Source organism: Platalea leucorodia (assembly GCF_965183815.1).
Source record: "Platalea leucorodia genome assembly, chromosome: 2".
Taxonomy (NCBI): Eukaryota; Metazoa; Chordata; class Aves; order Pelecaniformes; family Threskiornithidae; genus Platalea; species Platalea leucorodia.
Genome location: NC_138824.1, coordinates 47583603 through 47607820, shown reverse-complemented (window position 1 = coordinate 47607820; position 24218 = coordinate 47583603). Strand labels below are relative to the sequence as shown.

Sequence of the window (24218 nt, the reverse complement as noted above, 5' to 3'; positions counted from 1 at the left end):
GGCAGAGACCGTGCATTCATACTGCACTGTCACATAAAGGGCAACTCCCACTCCTCGCCATCCTGGCTTGTCCGTCTGTGAGAGACCGTATCCATCCACTGCAGCATTCCAGTCGTGTGAGTTTTCCTACAAAGTTTCTGTAGTCTCAGTGAGATTGTAGCCCTGTAACTGTGCACAGACATCTAATTCCTCCTCTTTGTTTCACATGCTGTGTGTATTAGCGTACAGGCTCTTCAGAGAGGCACTGATTTCCTAGAAAAGAAATGAGATCTTCTCCTGTGATACTGTTCTGTAGGCCCTCCCTCGTTTATGTGGATTGGGATGTGTATGCTTGAGGTGGTCTCCCCCTTCAGCCCAGTTTTGTTGATCTTGAGATATCTTCTGCCCACATCACCCTTTGCTTGGCAACCACTTCCTTGTGTGGTTGTTGTTTTTACCTAGTAAATTGAGGCGATATGCTAATTTGAATTACAGTTTTTGAGCTGGTTTTCCATTTCCTTTGTAATATGGAAAGTGAAGAAACGTTTTAAGCAAACCCATTTCATAATGGACAAAATATCCAAACTGTAGAAAAGTTGATTTTATTGATAGCTTTCCTCTCAGGGGCATCGTGCGTTATCTGTGAACATTGTTTTGTTAACATTTGAAAGAGAAAAAACAATCAGTCCCATCTGACCTTTGTGAAAGTGAGGAATTAACAGAGCCTTCAGTTAAAATGTACAACTTTGATAATTTTCTGAAAGACTTTGCTCTAGGTTCTCTTGCATTTTCTTAACATTTAAAACCTGGGCAACTGAGAAGACCCTGCAAACTTGAAGCATGAGGTAGATGAGGCCCATGTGGCTGTGCCATTATCTACCTATTTTTGTCTTGTTCCAGTTCATGCAGATTACAAAATATTCTTCTCCCTGAGTGTAGAAACCTTTGCTGCTGCTGGGTATGTCTTGAAGGAGGTATTTTCTTCTTGAGACCTGGCACAGCTCTATAAAAGGGAAGTCTTCTTTAAGAGCACTAGAAATAAACCTCAAAAGTCTACAGACTTTTTTTTATGACACCCATGTCACTGGTTGTTTTGTGAGTTCTAACTGCTGGTCATTACTAAACTTCGGAAGTGGTTGTTTTGCCGTGTCATTGATGTGTTGCAACACAGTGGGATTTGAGAAAAACACTGTTTCCAATTTTAAAACTTTGAAAATCATTATACAGGAGATAATGGATTTTTTTTTTTTTTTTTCCATGATTGCTGTAGATAATCAGAAAATGGGTCTGAAAGGGGTTCAGGTTGAAGTTGCCAGTTGAATAATCCAGCTTTTTTTCTTTTAAAGCTTCCAGGAAAAAAAACCAAAGAAACAAAAAAACCCCTTCTTTATCATTCACTGGTGATACTTGGTTTCCAACTGTCACAACTGCAAAACCTTCATCTCTTGACTGCCAGCCTTTGAATAAATTACATGCTGTGGTTTTGAATCAACAGGTGTAAATGTAAAACTGTTTCACAATCATCTGTAACTTTTACCGTTCATTTGTGATGTCACTGGAACATTTGGCTGCTGCTTTTTCCATTAAAAAAAAAAAAAGAAATCTTCCAATTTGGAACAGAACTTCAAATAAAATTTTAAGGGTGTCATAAAGCCCTTTCCTGCACCTGTACGGGCACCTGCACCTCAGTGGTTCCAATGAACATGTCTAAATTTGCGTTCAGAGACACCTTTCCGTTTCATATATATTTTTGAACTTTCTAATAGTTTTTTTTTTTTTTAAGGTACTATGTTCTCGAAGGCAACTCTGGGTGCATCAGAGACCAACCTTTTGTTAGCAGAGGTTTTGTTACTGTGGTCTGAACAGAACTACCATATGTGCTTTTTGCATTATGGAATTGTGATAAACTTAGATGCTGGTTCTCGTTACTGATTATAGATTTTGTATTCATTTATAATTGTACTGCAATTTTTTTTTTTTGTAGAATCCCTTTTTTTCTCATCACTACCATATAATTTTGCATTTTCTATTTTGTCTGTCTCTAGTTTAGAAAAAATTCCACTGGCTTTGGCTTTGTGTGGTAGTCTAAAAGCTTTGACATCAGCAAGCTCAGAAACATCTACTACACATTGAAGTTTTATCTTGCCAAGAAGGCTCCTAAGCTTGTACTCGGTTTGTTTTTGAAGGTGGAAGCTTAGTGTAGTAAGCAGTATACCTGCAAAGTTACAGCTGTGATCTGAATTAATAAGCCACAACTTGGTTAAGTTTAAAATGTCACTACAGCCTCTAGTTCTCAAATTCCCGTACCTTAGAGTTTCTAGGAACTTGTTTTCCAGACAGAGGTGCTGTGGCAGACTTCTGCCTTACCTGGAGGCCAGTGCTGGCCAATCCTTAAGTCGCTATGTCTTTTTGGAAATAGCCTGATGATAGGAGCATAGCAATAGATTCTTGGGTTTTATCAGAAAATTATTTCCTCAGTAGAGAATGTGAACTGTGGAACTAATAATTTACCGTAACAATTTCTTAGATGCAGAAAGAGTTACTAGATACTGAACTGGATTTATACAAGAAGATGCAAGCTGGGGAGGAAGTTACTGAATTAAGACGAAAATATACAGAGCTACAGCTGGAAGTATGTTTGTCTCTTCTTTTGTAGCAATTAACTTTTAATCAAATATTTTCATATATGTTTATTAGCTTCTGTATTGTATCATGAACTTTTTTTTTTCCAGAGTGAAATATTAAGTTGCATGTAAATGGAGACATTTAGCGGTAATATTTTAAAAAATCAGTTCTGAATTCCACTGAGGTAGAAAAATAGTACTGTCTTTAATTTTGATTACTAATCTATTTAAATTCTGTAACTACTTAGATGATGTTATATTTTATAGATTTGTAGTAGTAATAGTTCCTTGAGAGCATGGAGTGTTTTTATATTGTTGCCTGTAGGTGGTGTTGCGTTTGATACGGAAGAGTTAAAAACCACTGCTTTATCTTTTATTCTTGTTAGCATTCTCTTAATGAGATTAACCAAAAAAGCTGAAGTGCCAAAAGTAATATTATTACAGCATTGGTTTCAAGAGAAGGAGGACTTACCAAAAACAAATACAATGTTTCAAGAAGTGTTCAATGTATAGAAATGCTTTTTCTTGCAGTACTTGCTTTTACAAAAAATTCAGAAGGCTGTGCAAGATTCTTCATATCTGTGTCTTATTTTAGAAATTCTGAATGCTGTGGGTGTTATTCTGTGTTATATTGCACTGTCTTGCCTATATGATTGTGTAATATCTACTTAATTGCATGATAATCTTACCTCTTTTTACTGTTAAGCAGGCTGCTGTGTCGCTTAAATCCCTCTTGTCTTAATGAAGTTTGGTCATGTCTTATGTATAACTACATATGAACACAGTGCACATACATATGGCTAAGTTGCATTAAAATCTTACTTTAAAACTAAGTTGTTATGCAGCTTTGGTAATTGTGAAAATAGGTTTGTTAATAAGCCAAGCCAATTGAATAGAAATGACATAAAAGCTTATGTTAATAATTTATATTATGATGGTGAATAATATTTCATAGGTGTACTGAAAGCTTATTTATAAATCATACATTTTAGAAAATATGTGAATTGAATGATCTGTAAAATAGCGGTAGAAAAGTAGGTGCTCATTAAAGATACACTGTAGTTGACTGTGCTAATCCTACTCCATCTCTCATTGAGTCTGTATTTTGAGTTGGAAAAAAAATGGTAGCTCTTTCAGGAAAATAATATTTTCTAGTAAATTGAATATTCTGAGGCCTTTAGCAAATACTGGTCAAAGTAGATGGAGGAAAAACAGGGTTATTAGTAAAGCACACCGGTATTTTTCAAGGAACAGCATAAAATGTATCCCTTGTATAATTTACAAGAGGGATATGGGTTTTTTTCCCTTGATGTTTGTTTGATTCTTCAGTATTCTTACAAATACTTTAGGAAAACTTTCATTCACACATTGTCTTTGTGACTGTAACTCCCACAATATTCATGTGTTGCTTCTGTGGCTCATAACTTGCTGTTCTATTCCAGGTGGCCCTGATTTTACTGTGAGAAAACCCAAACAATATACAGCTTGATTGTTGAGTCAGCGTAATCTTTAACTTTCTGGATTATTTATTTAACCATTTAAAAATGTTTTTTAAAAAAAAAACAACACAGGATTCTCTTTACAAGAAATAAAGAGTGAACTATATGCTATTGTAGAACTATATGAATAATTTCATGAGTAAAGCCATAATGGATTGATCTCATGGGCAATATCACTGGCATGCATTAAGGTAGTGCTATCAGTGCTTGAGTTGTAAGCACTGTAGGATATGTTAAAAAGCGTTGTTACGGTGATTTCATTTAACATTTGATTCCTACATCAGATCTATTTGGGTTTGAAAAGATTTTTTTTTTTCTTGTTATAAACATTGAAATTAAATCCTTGAAAGTGCTTTTTTGAAACTTAAAATAACTTTTGCGAATTATTTTTTAAATGGCTGTCAGAGATACTGTCATTGGTCTTTTCAATTTTCTTGGAGAGTGCATGCCAGTTCTTTAGAAGGGATACAAAGGTATTGTGGGAATGGAAATTAGTGAGTACGTAGAGCCAAATTTTTAGCAAATACTTTGTCCTGGTAGGTGCTCATTAGAGCCTCTGTTTCATACCTCCCAATTCTGGGTGGCCAAAAGTTATTATGCTGGATTAATTCTGGTCAGAATAAAAGTCCTGGCTGGACTTCGAGACAAATTAAGAGACAAAGATAAAGAGACAAATTAAGTAGTTAGTCACCACATCAAGAAAATTTGTTAATGAAATTTCAAATGTTGTACTGCAGTTCCTTTCTCCTATGAGGAATTATCCTCACAGATAAGGGCTCTTTTGATATCTGTTTTTAATACCTGGTTCTTTTCTCCTATTTCCATCCTATTTTTAGTCTGTTAATAATTAACAGTATTAGCTTTTTAATGTTATTAACATGTTCACCTTTTGTTATTTTAAGACCTTTAAGCTGCTCTTTCTGACGCTTGTTTTAGGAAACATCAGAATATGTCTTTGTTAATTTCGTCTAAATATTTAGATAATGACTTTTAATACATCAATATGTTATGTATAAACATCTTAGGCTGCCAAACGAGGGATTCTTTCTTCAGTTCGTGGTAGAGGGGTTCATGCAAGAGGTCGGGGTGCATCACGTAGCAGAGGTAGAGGAATACGAGGCCGGGGTAGAGGCAGAGGAGTTCCTGTGCATGCAGTTGTGGATCATCGACCTAGGGCTTTAGAAATCTCTGCATTTACAGAAAGTGATAGAGAAGATCTTCTTCCTCATTTTGCGGTATGTGGCAATTTCACTTTTTCTGTTCTTTGGATGACATTCTTCTATTGAATGACGTGTTTTCTCTTGAGTGAATTCACCTGGAAATACTATTTAGGAATGAATCTTTAACATGATACACCTGTTCATGGAAAAAGAGGATGCATCAGGTGAAACAAAGAGAGATTACACCATTTATTCAACTAGTTATAACTGTAACTGCATAGCATTTACCAGGCTTGGTTTTTCTCTTAAGAAGAAAGGAAATTGGGAATATAAAGTAATGACTTATAATATTTTTTTTGTTCAGGATATATGTAAAATTGTTACAAATTTTTAGGTATAGAAAGATAAAATAACTGACAGGATGGTGAGAACAAAAACTGATTCAGTGCCAAACTTTCGATACCTGAAGTCTGTTTATTGAAGTATCTTAACAAGTGCTTTTGCCTAACTTTCTGAATTTAAAAATCAAGATGAGAATTGTGCAACTATATGCAAATCTTGGCAGGGCAGCCAAAGGTTTCTGTCTTATTCATCTCTGTAAGCTTAAGAAGTCAGAGTTTATTCTACATGTTTTTTTCTGTTTTCAGTCTAAAAAATGGTAAATTGATGTACATAACTTTTATCAAATTTTTATGTGCAAATATAATAAAGTGATAAATCACCATAAATTTATGAAAACTCACAACAAAAAAAGGCCACTATTATAGTGGGTTTTTTAAGGTGTCATGTTTCCAGGAGCTATATATATACACACACACATACATAAATGTACATACATATTTCATTCCCCTTAAATACACCACATCATACCTATATAGGGGAACAAAAAGGGAACCATCATACCCATAAGGGGAGCAAAATTACTTTCTAGAGAGATGAATGACAGACCAAACATTTATACATACGTCTATATATGCATATATGTGTGTCTGTGTGTATTTAAGGGAAACAAAAGTACTTTCTATAGAGATGTATGATAGACTGAACGTTTGAGCAATGACTTTACAAATTTTTTGGTGTAAAAGTAAGAACATAAAACTTTAAAATGAAGCAATACAATCCACTTGGTCAACCATAGGACATTTCTGAGTCCAGTTTCAATGACAAGTATAAGGAAAAACTTATTTTTAATCTACAGCATGATATTGTGATTTAGTCTGCCTTCTGAATATTGCTAAACTAACTTTTGCTGGCCACCTTTCGTATTTTGCATTGCATTTTGTACTTCTCTTAGTAACTGCAAAGAATATAAAAATGAAGACAGAGAATCTGCCACTGTAAAAAGCTTGATGTGTGCTGTCAATTTATGGTCATAAATTTGCTCAGAACTTAGTGTTTTCTTATACTTTGGTTTTATTGCAGGGAGTATTAAACTTACTATCTTTAACAAACAAAAATATTAACCTAAAAAAACTTAATACCATCAACAATGCTATTCACAGTGTTAGTAGTATAACACTGAGAAAAAGATGTTATTTATTTCATTTTGCAGGTTGTGCATTTGCTGTTTTTAAACTTGCTTGAAATTCCATGGAAATGCACTGAGCTGTATTTCTGTGATTTGATATCTCTGCACATCAGCAATGCTCTCCTCCTGTACAGATATGTTGGGCATTGCAGCTTACAGTGATGGCTGCGTTAAAGGTAGCAATACCATAGAGACCATTATAGGAATAGATGGGTCAGGTTCTTAAGATGCTGAAATCAAGTTAAGTTTTGAAACTTTTTCTACAGTCCCTGTGTCTAATAAATCTTTTTGTGGAAGAGTTTCAAAATAGACTAATGGAATCATCTCAAGATCCCTTCTTTCTGATCAAGAAAGAAGTATTGAAGCAGAAGAACCTATTTTTCTGTCATAATTCTACTTCATACCTGTATGTTTACAATCAGGAAATCCAGAGACTACAGCACTTCTGTGTTTTAGAAATGCAACTAAAAGTAACTGTATTCCTTGCAAAGACAAATACTTTGATTGGCATTAAGGCTGTGAAAGGTACATTATTTTCTATGATTTTTGAGGGCATTTGATTTAGGACAGCATTTTTAGAGGTGGAGAACTATTTCACTAAGCTTTTATTTATTTATTTATTTATTAAAAGCAATATGGTGAAATTGAAGATTGCCAGATAGATGACTCTTCTCTCCATGCAGTGATTACATTTAAGACAAGAGCAGAAGCTGAAGCTGTGAGTATAAGTCTTTGCTGAAAATACTCTGCAACATTCAACTACTTTCTAGTCACATTATACTTCTATATTTGATTAAGTGTAATACTGCAAATTATTTAGAAACATTTTAAAAGAAGGATGGCACAAAAGTTTAATTCTAGATTAAACAAATCTGTCAGAACAGCATATTACTGAAATCCTTAGGAAACGAGGATCTTTATAGCAAAGTCAAGTACAGGATATAAGAGAGAAATTAAGAGAAACACTTGGGAATTGGTAGCTGGATTTCTTGGTTTATCTTTGTTTATTCGCCAGTTGTTTTCACCTGAAGACTTGGTACCCTCACAGTCTGCCTGAAAACCTGTGATAGTGTAAATGTGATTTGATGTGATTTTCTTTTTTTTTTTCTTCCTTTTTTAGTGTATTTCTTAGAAATTTAGGAAATTACAGAAGTATAGAATTTTAGAAGTAACTTTCAGAGACTAACATCCAGAGTTGAGGTGTGTTGTAATTCAGCATCCTTACATATGGATCATTAGGACTTTATACATTTGGCTCAGCAGGACTCCTGCCTCATTCAGTCCATGGTGTAGGCAGTATGTAAACCTGCACAAAATAACCATAGTTGTTCTGCAAATGGTTTTGTTTTCTTTAAAATCCTTGCATCGCTGCTGGAAAGGAGTATCCTGAAAATAACAGGGACTCCAGAAAGAATGGATTCATATTTACGGTATGGTTGTATGGAAAGATTTCATCTTGACAGTATCTTACTACAGACACTTGCTTATCAGCAATATACAGTTTTTACTGTTATAACTTGTTTTGCCTAAAAGTTGGCATGGAGAATCATTTCAGCCTTAGCTAAATTTCTGTACCCAAAAAGCAGGGAATGGTAGTGTTTTGGAACCAAACATAGAAGTGTAGAGATAGGAAGCACCTGAAAAAGAAAATAGTGCAGAGGATGAAGAAAGATGTGGGCAGGGGGAGAAGGGAGATGTGTTTGGAGGAAAGGTTGAAGTCAACATTATGAACTTCTCTCTTTTTTTTTTTTTTTTGTGTTTTTGTTTTTTTTTTTTTTCCCCCTGCTCTCTTTATGATGCATTTCACTGCATTTGAAAAGCAGTATGTTTTTCCTCAGTCACTCTCAAATAGAATGGGTGGAGTTTTCAAGGTGGAGTTCAGAATATGCTCCGGGAAGTGGGGATATTTTAACTGGGTCGTAATTCATGATCAATGTGTGAGATGTCCACATTCTAGTTAGCATTAAAACTTTTAATTGTTGAATGACTTTTGTGTCCAACTGCACCTTCATTTTTAAATTAAAATGTTATGAAAACTGTGTTTGGTCAAATATAGTAAAATCTGTATTTTCCTTAAGATACTCTTACATATTAAATGTATTTCCACTGGAATTTCTGTGTTTGCTACTAAAGCAGACTATAAGACTGGCAATTGGAGAAGTTGTAGAAGGTAATCATTAAAAACCTCTGTTGAGGCCAATTGTGATGTAAATGCAGTTAATATTTTACCTTCTTAAATGAAAATAGGCCTAAGCTTTATGACCATATATGTTCTAGACTGGAAGGATGAGGAGGATTCCCTGTTGTGAAATGTTGCATTTTTATGTATTAGTAATTTCTTCCAAAGATTACAAGTTGTTTCTGGACCTAAATGTCACGTATAAGTACTTTTAAAAATTCTAGTTGTGTGACATTGTGATGAGACCATGGACAAAAAGCTCCTTAGCTGCATTTTAATAAGCATAGAATCTTTTAAATTTATCATAAATTTATATGTACAGATTTAAAATTTATACCTGGGGACTTTAATATCACACAATTCATGTTCAGATGTCATTGAACATGTAATTGTTTCTACATTTCACATTATGCTGTGCTTTCAGATTGTACTATAAATCTTTTGTGACCATGACGGTTATTTCGGAATGTTGCTAACGCTGATTTATGCTCATTCATGTTACTTTAATTTGAACATACTATTTCCAAAGCAGACACTTAATGCAGCTGGTACTTAGAAAGGCATGAATATCCCATAAGTTAAAAATTTTTACATTTCAATTACAACAGCTTTACAGGAAGTGGAACATTTTCCAGTAGATTAAGTTGTAATCACAAAGGGACTTTTTTAGTTGTTTGTTTGTTTTTTTTTTTTCTTTTTTTTTTAAATATATTAAATCATTTGTATTTGTGGGATGTCTTGCTTCTTCCAGTAAGTTATGCATTAACAGTTTTGTATCCGTATTTGAAAGGGGGAGAACCCATCAAGATTAATATTAAAAACCAGGAAGGTGTTGGTTCGGTATGTTACCCACATCACCAAATGCTTTATGGTTTTCAAAGCTTGTTTTCTTCTGGATATATTTTGATCATTTTCTGGAAAGGATGTGTGAATTCCATGTGCAGTGAATGAAGCTGTTTTGTTTTAACCTATTAATAGTAATTCAGTATGAACATATTACAACTTGGATTTTCTTTTGAAAAAGCAGGCTGTTGATTTATTTCTGGCATTTAAGTATTACTGAAGTTAGTTTTTCCCCAACAAACAAATATGTAACTAAAATGTTTAAACTTGTTTTAGGCTGCAATTCATGGATCTCGTTTTAAAGGACAAGAGTTAAAGTTGGCATGGAACAAGCCTGTAGCTAGTATGTCAGCTGTTGAAACAGAAGAAGCTGAACCTGATGAAGAAGAAGTAAGCTTGCTTTTTCTTTTTTTTTTTTCCCTTTCATTTTTGTTTTTTAAGATGAAATAACATAGCTTTTTCAAATGAAAATGATCTATTGATTCGTACTTCTAATTTTGAATCTAACTCATGTTTTGATATCGGAAAGTGGATTTATCTGTAAATACATTTCTTGGTTTCTAGGCTGTTGAAAGTCCAGATACTTTACTTTTCCTTGCAGAAGTGTTTCATTTCTTACACAACATAAAAATCTAGATGAAAATGGAAGGGGTGGGTTTGAACTTCCACGAGAGAGATTTTGTCCAAAACATGGGGTTTTGTGCTATCTACTTTAGGCACTGATTTCTTAGAAGATAAAATTTCAGAATGTAATTTTCCTCTACAGAGAGCTATGGCTTGAAGGGATACAGGTGAAGGAATAATTTAGAGCATTTACTAACTTAGTTCAGACATCTAAAGTACCCCTGCTGAGTGTTGGTCTTCATTGTGGTGCATGAAAGATATTAAAGCCTTGTCCAAATGACCTTAATTGGTTAATGTAGGAATAGTGGGGCAACATTTCTTGATGCATTTAACTCATTACACTCAAAATACTGATGTTTGTGAATTCTGAAAAATAAATGCCACTTGGGGAAGAAGTCAAGCAATCTTTTTTCTAATTCATTTACTGTCAGTTAACAGTATATACATAATTGTATACAATTGTATACAACAAATATATGTTGTATACAATTGTATACAACAAATTTCTTTACACGAGGGGTTTCTATTCATTAATCTTGGGAAATTTTGCATTTAAGTGCCATTCTTTCCTTCTGCGAGCTTTGTATTGCTTCTGGCATTTGGTTAAGTTAGTATTTGAAGTATAATGTTATGATCCCCAGGTCCCGGATGGATGAGTTCAAGAACTTCATGTGCTGAAGTTCAACCAATTGCATAAAAGAAATTTTACATAGTTTTATTGTTTAAAATTTGGTACTTATGCAGGATTACATTGGGGGTGGGGTAGGTTTTTATAGCCAATGGCCTGAGTTTCAGTCATACATTCTCTATACATGTAAAATGTCCTGAATTTCTGCATCCCTATAATTCATCATGCTACTTATTTAACTTCATTGTATAGCAGCTATTGTAAACACATGAAAAAGGTTTCCTTCATTTTCTATGTCTAAACTCCCATTTTAGTTCAGCTAACGAACACTATGCTAAAGAGGGATAGCAGGCTTAAGACTTGAGTGAAACTAAGTACCTTGATGTTTTAAAAAAAAAATCGGGGGGGAGAGCTAGATCATTCAGCAGAGTGACATTCTTAATAATGAAACAGGGCTCCTAGTCCATTTATGAAAATATAAGGTAGGTCTTTTGGACTTGGATGCTATAGAAGATCTCTGGTGAGTAGCACTTAATTATGAAAGCACCTAATCTTCCTATAGATGCCTTACATTCTACACCTGGGTGCCTAACAAAAGAGTTGACTCTGAGTCAACAGAAGATTCTAGGAAGAGTATAAGATGTGTAAGTAAAAATAAGCTTTTAATCATCAGTGATTTGCAGTTTGGGGACCTGTTGAGTCAGAGGTATGGTGTCTTTGTAGTTGAAAGCCCTTGATAGGTGTTTATTTTATGAATTTCTCTGGTTTCTTTGGAATTTGAATAACATCTGTAATGTCCTGCAACAGGGAATGCTACTCTTCAACTATGTCTACCAGGAATAAGTATCTTTATATGGGACCTGCCACCTGCATGTTTAATTTTGATGTTCTGCTCTTGCTTCAAAAAGAAAACCATCGTTCTCTCTTCACTTTCTCTGAGACACTTCATCTATATGGACTCCTGTCATATTTTCCCTCAGTTACTTTTTCTCCAGGCCAGAGAGTCCCTGTAGTTGTTCCCCTATATGGAAATTGTTCCAGGCTTTTTTGATCATCCCTACTGCCACTCAGCCTTGTGCACCTTAAAGTTCTGTAGTGCGTGCTATCCAGGACCTCCTCCTTTTTGACAACACTGTCGTATTTTAGCCTGCTGGATGTCTAGACACCAGGGGAAGAGGCTAAGTCCTCAGAAAGCTTCTGTGTTTTAGTCTGGCTCAGAGTACCCAAGCATACATTGACAGAGAGGTCAGGTGTCAACAGAGCTGCTTTTTAAAATGCACTTTCCATAGGCAAAAGTAATGAAGACAGTAGTTTCTACCTCTTGTAAAACAGCCTACTGGAAAGAGAGAAGGCTTAGTTCTAGGCTTTCTTCAGCCTAGAGCCTCACATCTCTCCAGAAGGCTCCCTAACTTCACAAATCAACCTTCACGCCTCCTGTTGAATTTGGAAATTCTGTAGCAAAAAAACTACAATTACTGGACAAGAAGAATAAGCAAGGAAGACCATAACTCTTATCTAACAGCTGGGAGACATTGCTAGGGAAAGATGTCCTTGTGTTTTACTTCTTTCTTTAGCTAGTGCAGAAATTGCTGTGATAGATGCAATCATCAAAAAGGTTCTGAGACGGGATAGTTTTATGTATACACCCCTGTGTCTATATGTAGACAAAAATCAAAACAACTCACTGTTTATGTTTCTTTTTTAACTTTGCCTCTTTGAAGCCTGTAACTGTCGACCTGAAATGTTCGGGGTTTTGTGAAGTCTGTCGAGTTACTATGTTGTTACTGAAAGCAATTGAAAATACATTAATGTATTTTGTCTAAATTCCTGTAAATACCTGCCTCCCCGCCCTAATCTTTTAAATCTTTATATTGGTTTTAAGCTTGATTAAGCTGTCAAAATCAAAATGTCTCAGATTCAACCTCTTTAATACTGTGGCACAGGTGGATTAAGCTCTTGGATGAAAACAGGCGTAGTTATTGTGAATGTGCAAAAACTAACATTAGTTTTCAGCATAGCATCCTGAGTTTCATAGGTACATTACAGCTTGGGCATGAATGATATGCTGAAGAATCAGCAGAGCTATTTATGTATGAGGTGCATATGTCCTGGTCATTTTGAAGTCCACTGAAAAGGAAAAAAAAAAGTTTCATTTGCCATTTATTAATATATGTATATAATACGTATACATACAGTATACTTTTTTGGAGGAATTACTGTTTGCAATCAAAAATAAATTAGTTCTTTATTAAATCACAAGTATCAGGAATTTGTATTTTGCCTTTTACGTCAGAAAATGTTAAAGATCAGCAGAGTATCATGTTTTCTCTCTTGAAGTTTCAGGAAGAATCTTTGGTGGATGACTCACTGCTTCAAGATGATGATGAAGAGGAGGAGGATAATGAATCTCGTTCATGGAGAAGATGATTCAACTGATCAAAGACAATGCTAGAACTGCACCTGTGTTGCATTAGTATTACCTAATGTACTTCTGCATCTTTGTATTAAAAGGGGTTTTGTGATGAAGTTGGATTCGGATATAGACTAAAAAGCAGCTGGTCGGTTATACATTTTGAAAGATTGATGTTTGAGTTACATTTCAGTAAATGATCGCTAAAGACATCATACTAGGAACATATGCAATGTTTTTATTACATAGTTCTACAGAAAGTTACAGAATTCTTTGGGTTCTTTGTAATTTACTGAATTGGTCAAACACAAATGACCAAAAGTTGTTATAACATAGGTAATTTTTGTTCTATTCCAGATACAGAATGAAAATTTGCATTTAAAATCTTTGTGAATGTTTTCAGAAATGAACAGATAACAGTACTAAACTGAAGTCTCTAAAGTTATGTATTCATAATATTGCATAGTAGTATGCTTAGGCTTTACTATGTACTAGCCTTTTGTTGGATTTGTGTACGTATTTTACCTATGGGTTTTAATGATAAAGTGTATGACTGCTTTGCATATAAGTCCTTATGACTTTAAGATGTTAAAAAATAAAGAAATGGAATGGTCTTCAAAAAAAAAAAAAAAAGAAAAAAGAAAAAAAAAAGCAATAACCAAAAAAGCTAAGGCAATGGTCCTTCATAATGAAAAAAAAAAAAAAAGAAAAAAAAAAAAAAAGAAAAGAAAAAAGACCGTTCCAAATGGCAACCCCCACCCCCATATTCACAAAAGGAGCTCTAATCACTATCACTTATACTAAAATAGTATTGAATATAAAAAAAAACCTCGATGTGATGATGTTTCATTTACATTAACACACAGGTTTACTCTGTTGCATAAAAGCTTTTGGATGTCTTCTGAATTTTAAACTGATTTAAGTCAAATGGTAAATAGGATAATATTCCAACCACATGGAATTTATTCTGTATCCATGCACTGTGCAACTGTAGAAGAAAATTTGGTCCCACAAAAATATATTCAGTACTGAAACGTGATTTAGAAAAATACATTAGGTGAAGTGGCATATTTGGTAGGTATTATTCTAAAGACTTTGACCACACACAGCAATGTATCTTTTTTATTCCTGTGTTTCTATGATTATGTTTTTACATTTCAAAAGTAATACTCAGCAGATATTAAGTTCACACTACAGGGTATATTCATCATTTAAGAATGTACATACATGAAATGTTAGTAGAGTTCCTACTCCACAGAAATACTTAATTGGCTCTTTCCAACGGGGCATTCTGTTATGTGAGGTCTGAAGTTTCTCCTCCTCTTAGGAAGGGGAACTGCCTTGTCCTTTGCAGTAAAGGACCTCATTCACCAGAAAGACTTGTTTTTATTTCCATTTAGTGCCATTTAGTGGCATTCTGCTGGTCTGTTTTCAAAAGAAAACCCATTTATTAGGTATTGGAGTTGTGGGTTTTATTTTTTTTCCCTCATCAACTCATTAATGAGTGCAGCATAAAAGCACTATCTCATTTATCAAATAGATGCAAGGGATAGTACTTCAGTTAACAGTATATTATCTTTAGTCCATGTTTTTGTCTTTTTCGGGGGGAGGTGGGGAAGAACTGCTGCAAGTCACGTCTGTGCTGTTTTTTTTTTTTAATTCCAAAATAGGAATGGAGGAAAGTAGTAGTGTCCCAGAGAGAAGAGCTCCAGCTGTAGAATTTTTGTTCTGTGCTTTTCAGTTATTTGAGGGCTTTTTGAGACCTGGGTCCTGTTTTGGGTTTTTTTGTTGTTTGGTTTTTGTTCTGTTGGTTTTGGTTTTTTTCCTATATCCCTGTGTGTATGCATATCTTGTTGCAAAAATATGCACTTGAAATTTTTGTATAGTCTTTAGTTTCACATTGAAATTTCACAATTGACTGCCATGCTTGTTATAGTAAGTTCTAAATCTTGCCATAAGGAATTGTACTTGGGAAACTGGTTTCCCTTTACACTGAATTTCAGGCAAAATAAAATATTTTAAGAAGCTTTTTACCCAGTGCTCTGAATGAGCTGTTCTAGTTCACTGAATTAAATACAAGCTTTCCTACTTTTCTATTTTAATAATTTAGTACATCTGAAGGGTGCCATATTGACAGTCCGGGAGGTGGAAGTTTTTTGTGTGTTGTCTTCCAGAACAGGTACAGCACGGGAAAGGACTGCGCGTGCTGCCTTAAGGTGGTTGTGTGGCCTGCTGTGTCTGGTGCTCAAACCTGCCTTTCTTTTCACTGCAGTCAATCAAGACAAGCTAATGACAACTATTAGTGTGTTCTTTACATGGATGCTTTTTATGAATCATGCTGTATCATGTAATTTTAAAATTAGTATTGCAAGTTTGCCTGCTTGTTTTGAATTCAGCCTGGTAATGCATCCATGCAAGATTAATTTCTTAATAACTCTTTGCACCCTGGTCTACCTGTAAGGGGATGAAACCTTTTAAAATTCTTTTTACCACCTTCCTCCCCCAAACTTCCATCAACGAAAGGTGTCAGGGGGAATTCGTACTGGTGTGTATTTTGTCCCCTGCTGTTACCTTGTGGCACTCTGAGTGGTTGAAACCCACCTGGATCAGAATGGCTTGGTTTACTCTCACTTTAAGAAACAAACCCAAATGTCTGTTTCAGTCAAAACTAATCTGTGATTTTATGCCATTCAGCATAAGAGAATGATGTCCCGGTTGCAATCTAAATGAATTCTGTACATATTTCTGTCATTATCAAAATACTTTCTTGATTTCTTTTTGGCTTTCTCTGTGCTTGTGTTCCTTGTCTAGCTCTGCTCTCCCCTGCCTTTTTTGCTACTACCTTAGCCAACTCTGTCTTTTCAGTTCAGTCAGATCCTTATTAGCATAGCCTTCAGTGAGATCTGTTGTCACCTGGAGCAGCACCCTTCCTTGTTGGAACCAACAAACCAAGCAGCCTGCTGACTTTCATTTCCTTCTTTACTTAGTTGATCCTTTTGAATGCATTCCCAAGTATGCCTCCACTGTGATTAGCTAAATCATTGTATTTTTTTAACAGTTCTGCAAATGAATTTTCCTAGTCTGAAACACCAAGAGTGGGGTTACCTTGGTTTTCACCAGGCAGCTTTTCAAAATTTCTGTGGAAAAAAAGGTAAACGTTTAAGAAGGTATTTTCTTTTCCCGCTAGATGCTAAAGGGCTTGAATAAGATGTGATCTGACATGTACTTTAATGACAATATTGTAGTAAACCACATTTGGTTGAACTACAAAAAATGTTAAGTAATGGGAGTCAGTAATTCAGACTATATTAGTCTGTCTGCAAAACAATAAAGTTAGAATACCTCTTTGAAGCATTACTGACAGGCAGTGCTATTTGTATTTTTTCTTCTCTTAAAACTCACTTATTCCAAATCAGAAAACCCACAGAAGAAATAGAAGTTAGTTATTAGTGAAACAGAAAGGTACAGGACTTACTTTACTGTCACGTCTAAGCAGGTCTATTTCTTAAATAGAAAAAGCACCCATTGAAAAGTATTTGTATAACATCAGGCACTTAAATAGGTTTCTGTTATAAACCACACTGAAAACAGTCTCTATTCCTTAACTAGAAAAGGAGTCAAAAAATATTATCCGGGTAACTTAGGTATCTGAGAACAGTGTAGCATGATTGTACCTAATTTAAAACATCCGATGTTTTTTGTTGACCATCTACTCTGAAGAGGTTCCCAAACCAGCTAAGCTTACTATATCTGTCAGCCCTTGGATAACTTCTAATAACTGTACATTTATTTGAGGTTTTTTTAGATAGAATGGACAATTTGTAATTACCAGTTGTCTCATGAGCATAAAAGAGCACAAAAAGATGCACAAGAATTTGGTTTTGACTCAAGGAAGTGATTTTGAATGTTCCCTGTATGTGTTTAGCCAATCCCTGAACTAGCAGGTCTCACCAAAAATAGATGGGGAAGGGCAGGGGATTTTTTTTTTTTCTTTCACCAGTCATACATTACTGTTGTACCAATACACGTAGTAACATAAAGGGGCATAGACCTTCAATGAAGCACCTAATTTACTGTAATTAATCATTGTTTTAATGTTGCAACTAAAAATACAGTCAGATTTAATCCTACACCACTTAGCTTTTATTACAATTAGCAAATTAAGTTTCAATTAACAAATTAAGATTAGAACAACTGGAACAAATAGCAGAAATTTGAGGGGGTTGTGGGAAAAAAAATTAAGTGTGAAAAATCTGAACAATTTTGGTGGTTCTTCATCATCCTATTCTGAGTGGAGCTGTTTCTTACTGTACTGGTATATAGAACTTGATTATTTTCAAATGAACCTAAGTCAGACAAACTAGAAGTTCTTGATCAAGATTAAAAAAAAAAAAATTATCAGTTATCTTTTTTCAGTTGAGCCAGTATAGCTGTAAACTAATCCTTGCTGAAAATGAACTCTTAGTTTTTGTGGACTCATGTAGACCTTTATAAACACACTGGTGCTTGTCACACAGTTGCCTAAATACTGTAGTTTTATAAAATAATTATTTTCATTTTTTACTTTATCTCTGCATGTTTTATTCTGAACCATGTTTTGAATCTGTAGACATCAAAAATATTTGCAACAAAAATAGACTTAGGTGATTTCAGTCTTTTATTTAAATTCTCTTTAGATCTAATTGGGATGCTAATGAGAGGGATTTCAAGAACATACTGCACAAGAAATTTCTTTTTTTTTTTCCCTAATGGATCATTATTTGTAAAATCCTTCTATATGTGTTAAAGCTAAAGCTTATCTGAATATTTGTACTTTGTTTTTTGTCCATGTGAGTGAAGATTTTTCTTTTTCTTCTTACAGTAAGCTTGTAATCCTGAGACCAGTTGATGTCTTTGAAAATCATCTCATCTGACCCTGTGGTATTTTATAATAATTTTGATGTTACAGTTTGAATTCTTGAATTCCAAGATCCTTCCTGCTTTGTTAGCACAAAAGACTAATTCAGTTTCTCACCTTTCTCTGGCAAAGACTGGAATACCACATTCAGCAAATCTGTCTCTGCTAGCCGATGAGCTGGATTTTAGTATTTCCCTGTTAGCAACTGGGAGAAATAAATTTCGAGGCATTCATTTTTCTGAGAAACTTCTGCAGTAGACATTTTTTTTATTTTGACCTTTGAGTTGCAGAGAGGGTAAAATTGTCTTTTTACCCTTTTACACTATTTTACTCTTCTATGTTGCGGTTTCACAAAAGATTTTTGGATAGTGATTTGATGGGTAAATCAGAGCTTTTTATATCAAATACTTTTCTTTAAAAAGGAAGGGGGGGGGGGGGGGGCGGGGAAGAAAGCAAACTGGTATTTACAGTTCCTCCTGACAAGCTATGGAGATTATTTGAAATCAGAAATGTTATTTACAGGCCTCAAAACTCGAACAGTGCAGATGACCATTTCCTAGTTGCTAAAGAATGCCTTCTGCTTCTTAGGCTTAATGTTCTTTTAAATGCAAAGGAAAAAAAAGAAACACTAACTGCTCCAAAATTTTTTCCTAATGATCTGCAGCTAGACAGAAAATTTCTCAGCTCTAAGGCATACTAACTCTTCTCTCTATACAATAATTTGCTCTCTAGGGAAATGAGAAAAGTTTCTTAGGTTTTAAAGGTCATAATTTATTCTTCATCTTGCATGGAATTTTTTGCGATAAAGATGTTTGAGCCTAAATGTTTCCTCCTTGTGGAGAAAACAAAGACTTCACGAAAATGTATGTTGATCTATGCATGTAAAAATCTATATCCTTTTGCCAAAAATCTTGTGCATGTTGCTAATGCATATGCGGTGTAGGTGAGATCTACAGAAGCACAGAAATGCCTTTAGGGTACAAGAACTCTTTTTACAGAGCTTCCCAGCTTTGCAGGACTCTGCTGCATAAAAGCTGAGAGAATTGTCCTTTCCATTAAAGTACCTTGTTTTTAACATGAAGAAATGTTCTTCCTCACATTAGCAAACTGTCCTTTCTCTGCTTAAAAAAAAGGCAGTTCTGATTTTGTGGATTTTTTTTTTTTTTTCCTTGAGATAAAGCCCTGTATTTTCTCTTTCGACTGCTAGAGGGCACTATGGCTACACAAGTGAAACTAACTGGAAGTAATTTGCTCCCCTTTCAACACTTCTGTGATATTTTTCCTGTTTCAGTTCTCATACTAATATTTGCATTTCTTGCAGAAACCTGTACACATCTCTACCATGTCAGCAGAAATTCTATTTGTGTGAACTGAAACAGAGTGTCTCTCTTTGGATTTAGGTACCAAGGATAAAACATGACTCCAGGTGTTTAAATCAGAATAAAACAGAAGAACGTTTCTGTGCTGAAGGGGCATGTCTGCATCTCCTTTTCTGCTCTGGGAGTTGAATTAGTTTTTGATAGATTACAGTTGAAGTTACAGAAAACTTTGGGTAGCTACATCCTGTTTGTCAAAGCTTTTCATAAAAATTAATCTTATAAGCATGTGTTTATGCTCTAGAATAGGGATATGCAGTGAATGGAAAGCTAAAACTTATTGCTGGAAAGTGGGGGGGACAGAAATGGCAGATGATATTACATTTTTATATAAACTACAAAGGAAATTGCCAGCATAACATTGTGTGAAGAAATTTCACCACTGTAGCCAGTTGTCTTTGCTTTATGGTAGGCTCATGCTAAACACATCAAAGAATTACTACTGTAGCTCCACCAACTGGTGCAGTGTAACTACACGAAACAATTTTTCAACTACGATGTGGAATACTTGTTCATCCTGGTACTCCTGATATACTGTCTGTTACTGTCTTGCCCGAGTGCATTGGGAAGCTACTGGTAGCCCATGCGTCTCTACACTTGGAACTCTCAGTGTGCAACGTCCATGCACGCAAATCGCGTTTAGGCCAACAACATGATTCATTCTCTGTTGTTTTCTTTTCCCTTTCAGTCATTAGTGTGGTATCAGAAAGTGCTGTGGTATCACAAATTTTCTTATGCTCCTCCTAACTCTTTAACTCAGCTATATGGAGATTATTATATGCTGTCTTTTTTCTTGCAAGATGGCAGCTGTATCGTCACCTGTGGATGGACATCATATAATGCTGGAAAACTTCCAAGAAGTCACTATCTTTGAGTTCATTTAAAGATGGAAACCTTGCTTGGCAGAAGTGATTGTGAGAAGAGAAGTTCTTGTTGAAAAAATTTTGTTGTTTTTTTTAATCACAATTATCTGTTTGCATTCAGATCTGATAGATCTACCCACTGCTACTCTCAGAGAGGTATTAGATAATGTTTAAAATTATATCTCCCCCACGCGCTATTTCTACCAGTTCGATAGCAAATAAAAGACATACTATCTTCATATGTATTTTTATACAATTTTTAATGATATTTTTCCATCTACATTCTCTATGGTAATATTTTACCTTAGAAAAGAGAGAAGAGTGGTAGGATACTATTTATTTATTTACAAAGTTCTACAACCTTAGCCTTTCTCATTGCTGCTGTTTTCAAAACTCCCCCATAGGCCGTACCATCCTTTGTGTAAGACAAAAAAAGTTGTGTAAGGTTAAGTAGAATTGCAAGTTTTATCAAGAACACAAAACCAGAAATACCCAGTAAGCAGCAAGTGAGCAGGTTTAGAAAACTTTGCTGTGGTATAGAGTTGCACAGTACAGATGTTCACAAAGGTGCATTTTCTATACTTGAGTAATTGAAATCTAGTCTGTCTTTCAAACAAATTCTAACAGTGAAGGGAAATATTACCTGCTCATACCTGAAAACTTTGCTTCCATGCATTATTCCAGTGATTGAATGGGCCTGGCTATTGAACCATAACTGCTTATCTGCTGGAACAGCTTTTAAATGGGTTAATCTTTCCACAGAGAGAATAGAAAACTTCTTTCGCAGCTATACCCAGGAGTACTTATTCAGTATCTTTTTAGAAAGGAAAAAAAATCTGTCTACTTTTAAAATACTAAGTCATTAATTGGTGAATATTTGTTTCCAGTATTCAGGGATCTGAACACTGAGGGTCCTACAAGCTACTTCTGTTGTTTGTTTGTTTGTTTGTTTGTTTTTCTGTGGTAAAATTTCATCAGTTAGTTTGCAAAACTACCTTTTGGAATCTGAAAAAGGCATTTTCTGATTTTAGAGTTAGGAATTCTTTGTTCCCAGGAGCAACATCCTGTACATAGTGTATTTAGATGTATTATTGTAATGTGGCCAAATTTATGTGTGGGAGTATTCTGTTCCTGAAAAAGCTGCGATTAAAGAGCAAAGAGCAATAGCAGTAGCCTTTATGGTGGAAGAAGCTGAGAGATGGTTAACGCGCAAAGTGCTGGTCAGCAGACTTACTGCCTGACCTGAATTACAAAATAATTTTTCTATTAGAAATTATGTAAGGATATTGGCAGTGTAGCAGAATGAAACTGAGCACTTCTTTCTGTTGATATATAGTGAAAAATTAAGGAACATAAGTCACCATTAGACCTTGTTAACTTTTAACAGGTTAATACTGTCTGTATTTGCAATTTTGTAGTGGTGAACTTCCCACAATATTATTTGTATGTCTTCACTAAATTTATGTTTTTATAACTTTAATATTAAAATAATTTAAAATATATTAGTTTCTTCTGTTTCTGTGTTGAACTATCTCTAAACATCCTTTAAGTGAGTTTAAAGTGCTATTTCTTTTCCATCCTCATTTACTGTAATGCTTCCTGTACTGAAAATATTGATGTGTTTGCTCTTGTACTGGCCCTTCTCTACAAATTTACTATATATTGAATTTTTTTAAGACAGCTTGCCAACACTGAAGAAATAGCTCTGTATTAGGGGAATAAGTTGTAGAAACTGGAATCTGAAATAATAAAAATATTAACCAGTAATGTTCACTACACTGCCATTTTTAAGATGGCAGTATATCATGCTACAATACTATCTGTAGATAAGCTTTTGTTAAACTTTTAAAGTAATTTGAGTAGGTAATTGCTAGTGTTTTAGTAGTCTAAAGCAGGATTGATGGCAGCTTGATTGGCTGTAGCAGTTACTAAAGTTCATATTTTATGACCTCCTTAAAAATATTAATTTAGAAGCTTATGAATTACTCTCTGGTGTCACCCTGAATTAACAAATACTGAGCTATCTTTTAGCTTTTTAATCTTTTTGTTATTAATTTCTGCCCACTACTGAACTTTATAGTGTTTTTCAAGAACTCATTTTCTAGATAGAGCAGGAGTAACTCCTTCCTGGCCAGGACTAAGTTGCGCAAAATATTCTCATAAATAGTCTTGTTCCATGCCAGCGTTAAAGAAGACCCTGCCTGGTCACTCCTGCCCATCCTTTGTGCTTGACAGAGCAGTTATTTGTGTGATGATGTAGTAATTGAGGATCTGCGCTATGCATTTAAAAATGGGGTAGTCCAGCTGAATTACCTTCCTAATCTACTTCACCAGGTGGCTGAAAAGACATTAGTGTTGGGGGATGCTGGGGCGGGAGTGAGGAGCTGGGATCAGTAGAGCTCTTCATCCCTCAGGTCTGGTTCAACCTGAGCTACTTCCATTGGAAACATCGGCACCGCTGTGCTGTTCTCAGTTACATGTGTTTGGCTTCAACTCTTGGTTTTTCTCTTCTCTTCCCCCAATTTACAGGAGCCAAGACAAAACATTTAACAAAGCATTTAGTGAGCAAAATGTGGAAGCTGAAGCACTTCCACAGAGGAGCAGAAGAGCAGTTGAGAACAGAAGCCTCACACTTGCACAGGCTCCTCAGAAACACAAGGCATACCGTGGTTCAACAGTGACCTGCTAAACTGAAAGCTGCATGGCCCTGCTTTTGAGCTGACCCTCTGTACCTATTTGGAAGTCAGTAAAAAGGTAGTCTTAATAGCCTCATAAACAGGGACTTCGCTGTGGGAGCATTGGTTCCTTTTGGCATATCCCTGAGTGGTTCTGATGGGGTGGCGGGGGGAAAGGCATTCTCAGATGAGTTAAGGATCACCTCCAAAGAAGGCGTGAGAAGCCTTGGAAGAATTTTGTCAGACCTTTTGGATCTTCACTTAGCTTATTGTGAGTACAGTAGTTCTGTGTCAAAGGCTTGTGATTCATCCGTCAGTGCAGTGCTAATGCAGTAGCAGCAGGCTGCTTAAGAGGTGCTTCCTCCTCCACGTCACCATTGTGCAGTGGGGCCACGGTGCTTGTGCTTTTGCTTCCTAGGAGATCTCGCGTTTGCCAGCTGGGTAAAACAGCTCTGAGGCGAGGCTGCAGCAGGAAGAGATCATTGCCTCTAGAGGATCTGTGTAGACAAGCTAAACCATTGGAAGGGAACATAGACAACTCTGATAGCATTTAGGGACATTAGCCAGCCAAGGGAACCAAGCAGGTGGGAAGAGAGTGGAATAAGTATAGGGATGTACTGTGTGCTATAGGACTTGCAGTTAGGTTGTAGGTTAGACAGCGTCAAGGCTGGTTTTGTTGAAGTTTGTTGGGTGTTGGTGAAATAAACTACCAATATGCAATTGTTAGAAGGAGGTGCTGAGGCAGATGGAAGCTGAGGTTTCAAGTTTTTGGCCAAACAATTGGTTATGTGCATGTTTCCTTTCCTGCAATCCACCCACTGTCTGCTACACCTGTGGGCAGCCCAGTTTGTTGCAGAAGAGAAAAGACTTGCTATAAAAGATTTGGGAAGTACTGCTAAATCCACAGAAATGGGCAAGGAAAACCTCATTTTT

At 35.4% G+C, this 24218-nt stretch overlaps 1 protein-coding gene across 10 annotated transcripts in view; it reads left to right on the top strand.

Annotated features, from left to right (window-relative positions):
* The window catches only part of RBM26 (RNA binding motif protein 26), a 60610-nt gene extending 41854 nt beyond the window's left edge, over window positions 1-18756 (top strand). For 3 of the 10 annotated variants that reach the window (XM_082335042.1, XM_082335043.1, XM_082335040.1), the window contains 5 exons: window positions 2507-2611; window positions 5128-5337; window positions 7422-7508; window positions 10089-10202; window positions 13402-17695. In XM_082335042.1, the coding sequence (XP_082191168.1) occupies window positions 2507-2611; window positions 5128-5337; window positions 7422-7508; window positions 10089-10202; window positions 13402-13491 (606 nt within the window). In that variant the 3' untranslated portion in view covers window positions 13492-17695. The other 7 variants (XR_014230601.1, XM_082335045.1, XR_014230602.1 and 4 more) reach the window with 7 other exon arrangements.
* Window positions 18757-24218: the final 5462 nt, after the last annotated feature.